The following is a 6,216-nucleotide window of genomic DNA, read 5'->3' as shown; positions in this document are numbered from 1 at the left end:
TGTTCAGTGTGACTGATGAGGTTGGCTTCTTGTCCTTGTCTCCATTATGATTTGCTTGTCAGGTTTGGGTCTCCACATACATTGTTTCCCCCTTTTCCTTAGTATCCCATTTGAAAAGGTCCTTGATCAGAAAATCTTACTGGAATAAAAAAATCCTACATTGCACATACCCTTACCAGTTTGTGTGACTGATCAGTTTTGGTTCTCTTTGCTTCCCTTATCATTGGTCAGACAGGTTTGTGTCCTTCTGTTCATGTTTATGGCTTCCTTCTTTTCTTAATATCCCCTTTTGTGTTGAGAAAGTCCTTAATCAGACACCTTAAAGGAGCAGACACTCTCCTTCCACATAACCTTACAAGAAGCACATGATTGAAAAAATTAACCAACACTATGTTACAAAGGAATATTGAACAGAATATAGCAGAAAAAAATGAAAAAACTTCTTTATTTTACAGTTATACAAATAAAAACCAATCCCCATAGCTGTACTTGAAATAATATTAACAGTGTCAAACATGATGATTCTGACAGAATACATATCAATACTTTAAACCACACAAATTGTATTACATACACTCAGTAGCAATAGTACTGTGCAGGAATGAAGCTCTCTGTAAACGCTCTTCCTTTATTTTATTTACATTTATAACAATTGTGCTTTTCCCTACACAAAGTAACAGTGCTCTTAAAAATAAATAATGTGCAATTTCAGAGTTATATTCTGAAATATGCTAATCTAGATCCCCATCTAAATCCTGGACATGTCTCTCCCAGGAAAATCACTGCAAAAAGTGCTCAGCACTTTGCTAGACCAAACACTAAAAAAAAAGTACTGAACCCACGCCTGATTTGCTTCAAATTGCAGTCAATTAGAGAAAAGGTACTGACCTCAAGCACATGTTGCTGTTAAACAACAGAATGATACAGTCTTTATTACACACCAGACTCTGTAAACCAGACAAGATTTGAAAGGTTCAGCAGATGTTATAACTGGAGAGTGGCTCAGAGCTGTGGGAGAGAACTGTCCCAAAGCTGAAAAGTTAACAATCAAACATTTATCTATTTTTTTTAATGAAATATGAAAGACTCTGTCACGGAAACATTAACATGTATCTTAATAAACAATTTACATAAATTTATCTGAATGAAATCAAGTTCTTTAATGCAAAGCTGCCATAAGATTTGGAAAAATATACATGTTCTGCTGTATTGACATAGCTCCCAGTTCTTATTTCTAACATACATTTAGGAACTGTAGGTGTCAATTGATGTGATTGATGAGAGGATAAATCCAAGGAACACTCTGAACAAAACTGATTGGCATCTCTCAGTTGTTCCTCACCAGGGCAGCTATTACAATATTAGGGATACTTATTTTTATTTTTACCTACTTTGTATTACTTGTTGAATGAACATAAATCAACAGAAATCATCCAAGGCAACTATGGAGGCTTAAGGTGTTTATTGACTGCTGAAGGACCACAAGGTGAAATCTGTTCCACTCTGAAGTCTCTATACAGCAGCTAAGCCTTTGCCGCTATGCTCTGGGTCACCTTTAGGGAAAAAGTCACACAGTGGAAGTGCGTGACCATTCAGGACCTGAGGTGCCTCAACAGAAATGTGCCAGGAGCCCCAGGAGGTACAAGGTAAGAAAGGGTGTCCACTGCTACAGCTTCCTAAGAGGGCAAGGGCTATCAACCAAGGCCATGTAACCTAACAGGGAAAGTCCTGGGCATTCTCACCTCAGGCCACCCTAGACAAACCTGCAGTTGGTGATCACAAACCACCTCAAAACAGACCATTTGTAGCACAACAAACTGCACACCAGGGAGCCTCCCAAGAGTGTTTGGGCTCCACATGGAGTTCTTATGTAAGAACTGTAGAGTAAAATGACTCCTAGTCAGTATTTGTGAAAACCTGCACAGTCGAAGACCACAACTGCTACTTACCTCAGAGAATGGTCTGAAACTCACCACTCACTACATCACAGCTCAGCTCAGGATACAGTGAGACAAGAGGTGTGTTGGTGAGGAGTCCTATGGTTTTGGTAGGGAGGCACACGTGGGTGCCTGTTTGAGGGGAGAGGGCTATGAGGATGAGTGTGGATGACGGTACGGAGCCGTGAGACCATGGCTCATGGTGCCAAAAGTGTGCAGTACTGAAGGTGGAAAGCCTGCAGGAGATGAGTTTAAGGCCCAGTTTTGAGAAGGTATAAGCAAACACTGTTGTCTTGGAAGTAGGTGCTATTGTCATGTCTTGAGCAACACCAAGTCAGAGAAACTTAATGGTAAAAATCTGGCCTCCATGGCTTGTGTACTGAAGTTAACTTTACTCACAGAGAATCAAATGTGAAGCTTGCAAAACAACTCACGTCAAGTTTTTGTCTGCTGACTTCTAAAGACAAATTTTCTCACCAAGCTTTCTAATTGTGTGTCATTCTTTTCATTTCTTCAATTACACAAATAAGTTTTTTTTACTGCCACAGAAATTAAGTGTCCCCACCTACTTTGCTGTCAGAAACATAACCAATTGGCATATTCAAACCTTCCCTGAGGCGAACAGAATCACCTGTCAGTTAATATAGTAGTCTCCTTGAACCTGCTTTTTGTGGATGGCCTGACACCACAGAGAAGAAGACATTCCCAGAAGACAAAATAAATCTAAGAAGATGTTTCTCTGAGCTTCTGAGAGACTGGCAACTGTGAATTTTTTATTTAATAGAAATTCTGTCAATGTATATGAAATATGTTTTAGAAGATCAAAAGCAGCAAAACCCTAACAACAAGAACAGGAATATGCCCACCTTTCATCAAGGAAATAATCTTGTCTTAAAATGCAAGCGTACATAGTGAACAAATAACAACCTCTGGCTTATCAACAACAAATTACACACATTCCTCTCTGTATGGCTGTTTAGTTCCTTGTGATACCTTGGTTTCAGTGAGTTTCATGTTAGGACCATATCCAACATATTAGCATATGGCCAAAGTAAACTGTCCTGGGTAGGAGAGCCTGGTGAATAAGGAAAGATGCTACTGTGTCTTAGACATAGCAGAACTGCCTCTATTCCCCATAACTTTTGGCAAAACTGTCTGCCAGGCAGTGATTTAGCTACCAAATTTGCATAATCCCAGATCTCCAGTCATGCATGATAAAATACATGTGAATTTAAGAGGAGAAAATGAGTAATAAATGGCATTTTCAGCAAGTAAGTGTTTGTGAGTGTGGTGATACATATGAAATTGCTGAAGCTAATTCAAAATTCAGTAGAATATCATATTTGGAGATGAGGACCTAACACAGAGATGAAAGTATAACAAGAAAATACCCATACATTGTATCTGCATGCCTCCTCTTTAGCCAAGCATGACATGAAAGACATGGAACCATGGTGTTATCCATTTATGTGCTCCTTTAGCACTAAGACATACCACAGGCAGACAGGTTTTGTTTCTTGGTGTATGTTGTACTGGCACTACACTCTCTCCTACCCTCCTCTAATTTCTTGTTCTCCTTTTTTTGAAGAAAAGGAAGTAAAAGTGAAGGAAGTGAAAGAACTCTTGGTTTTGTGGATAAACAACGATTATAAAAAGAAGACTGAGATAATGCAGCTCTGTGTTATTTCAGTCGATTACACATCAGAACATCAAGCTGATACAAAAGAGGTATATTAGATAAAGAGAGCATCCAACAGCATTAGAAATTTTGGTTTTAAAAGAACTGTGTTATCTGCAATCCTTTTATTTTCCATTTAATTGGCTGGTTTTTTTTTCTTTAGATTTGTTCCCCTGTCACCTGAGTTTCTTTAGACTGTTTTCCTTTCTACTAGGAATAAAATTGTGTGTATTTACACATATATATTTGAATGTATGAAATAACTTCTTTACTTCTGCAGATTTTTCTGAAGAATTCTATATGAGAAGTCAGTAAAGAGGCTTTTCTTTGAGATGCTTAAAAATGTAAATAAGACTATGTTCCCTTGAGCAGCAAAGAAACATAAGACTAAATCTAATTCTATGGTTCTATGATCTACACAATTTCTTCAAGGTAAGGAAAAAATGTGTATAAGAGTAATCTTTGGCACCAAAAATAAGGGCACCTTCTTGTATGTCTTCAAATCTGTCCACAAGAGAAAAATTCCTCTTTAAAAATGGATCAAAATGATCTCTGAGTGGTTCAGTGTAGTGGGTACTGACAGCGGTAGCTAGAAGAACACTTGGGATGTTAAGGGTTGTGTGACAGCAGGATACAACACAATAGCACTAGATAAAATATTTGATGTTCCCCTCTACCCTCTCATGCTTATGAATCTTTTTTCTTAAGACAATTCCAAACAGACATACTTTAGTTACTCATAACATCTTTAACATCCTGTAAGGGCTCCAATACTTAAAAGGAAAAACCCCCGACCAACAGTAGTAAGAAAAACAGCAACAAAGCTGAGGTTATAATACAAGATCAGAAACAGTTCTCTGACTGAAGGCATTTACTGATTTGTTTGATCTTCCAGACTTCACTTTCTCTACTCAAATCCAACATGATCTTTTCTGCCAAAGCCTGGTTTATCTGCTCAAGAAAATGTTCCATCCACTGGGTATTTCTTCTGTAGACTGTCTGACCACAGTTGCAAATCAGCAGGCTCATTTTATTTCTTCAGTTCATGATGAATGTGTCACTGAATCCTGTAAACACTACTGAATATACATTCAAGCTTTGTTCTTAGTGAAAGTGGCACTTACTTGAACCCTTGCAGTCAAGATAGCTTAGTTATATAGCACTTTACAGGTATAACAGCTGGTTATGTACTTCTGATAAAATTCCTTTTTCCAATGGCTTAGTGGGTATTGAAACAAATCCCCACTGTGGTCCCACTGCCATTCCACAACATCTATATGATGAAGTGTGTATTCTGTATTTATTGTACTTTACATGTGCTTTATTGCTGTATGCATTTCCCTGTTGTTAATTTAAGTGCCCCTCTATTATGTAATACATACAATGTTTTAAACTCTAACGGCATCCTATGAGGACTGGCATTAGAAAAATACCGATACTTCAGGTCATCGTAATAGTGATATTTGACTGGTTTTCCACGTAAATCCTTTGGGAATGGCCAAAATCCATATAGGTGAATTTCGTCACAAAATCTGGTGGCAAGTGTATACATGAGGAGACCAGTGCTGGGTCGTTTAATGTGGACCTTGTTTGTCAGCCAATAGCTGCAAAGAAAGAAAACGTACATTAAGAAACTATCACACAACCTCACATGAATAAATCCTGTGAACTTATTTTATCTACTATACATTGATTTCACTCTATGAAAAGATGAAAGTTTCATTCTTTTCTCTAAACTGAGATCGTAAATGATGACACTGTTCTGGTGCACCTTTATTCCTCTTAGAAGAGGATAAGTGAGGCCTTATTTAACATAGTGCTGAAGAAAAGCTGACAAACTAAGGGTTTTAAGTTCAGTTTTAACCCTAAACAGAAGTCATGATGTCTGCAGATGCTAGAAAGCTGTAGTTAACCTCCTCAGTCAAACCAGGGAACAATCTCTTGCTACAAACTCCAATCCCTTGCGATATCCAATTCACCTGATCAAGTCAGCCCCACACTGAATATTTGATCAGCCTAGTGATTACTCCACAGATTGCTTGTCTAAGTAAAAAGCAAATGGAAATAATACACATAACACTTTAAGAATGTAACTTTCACAAGTAAACAGAAGTTTTAATTACTTGCTTGTGATTAAGCACATAAAGCTTCCTGGTTGCTACCAGCAGTCTTCAAAAAAGCAAAATCTTACACTAATGATTTTTAAAAGTCTTTGTTTTGCACTTAACAGGTCTGACTGAAGCTTCAGGACAGTTTCCCTGAGCCAGTAACAACATGTCTGGTTATGGGTTGAGAAGCAGCAGAATGTTTTCAGAGAGGAAAATGGGAACTTATCTGGATTGCATCATGTAGCTCACATTGGTACCTTCAAAATCTGCCACCAATACTGTCCTACATCCCTAACCTTCAAAAACAGAACTACATTAAAAGAGTGTCAGCCTATTATTGGTAAAACACTTCTTCCAAGACTGATTCAATATAAAGTTTGTTTAGCATTTTTATAGAAATAAAAAAGGGTATTTAGATTCTTAAACATGGTCATTCTGTTGGTTCTGACAAACAGCAGCCATGCACACAGTTGAACTGGTCAAACTGTGGGAA

At 37.8% G+C, this 6,216-nt stretch overlaps 1 protein-coding gene across 1 annotated transcript in view; it reads right to left on the bottom strand.

Annotated features, from left to right (window-relative positions):
- Positions 1-418: 418 nt before the first annotated feature.
- The window catches only part of ST8SIA4 (ST8 alpha-N-acetyl-neuraminide alpha-2,8-sialyltransferase 4), a 55,958-nt gene continuing 50,160 nt past the window's right edge, over positions 419-6,216 (bottom strand). The window contains exon 5 of the mRNA XM_032676232.1: positions 419-5,219. Within this exon, the coding sequence (XP_032532123.1) occupies positions 4,937-5,219 (283 nt within the window). The 3' untranslated portion in view covers positions 419-4,936. The remainder of the gene's footprint in view (positions 5,220-6,216) is intronic.

Source organism: Chiroxiphia lanceolata, chromosome Z (assembly GCF_009829145.1).
Source record: "Chiroxiphia lanceolata isolate bChiLan1 chromosome Z, bChiLan1.pri, whole genome shotgun sequence".
Taxonomy (NCBI): domain Eukaryota; kingdom Metazoa; phylum Chordata; class Aves; order Passeriformes; family Pipridae; genus Chiroxiphia; species Chiroxiphia lanceolata.
The sequence above is the reverse complement of the archived record's forward strand: the minus strand, read 5'-3'. Positions and strand labels throughout refer to the sequence as shown.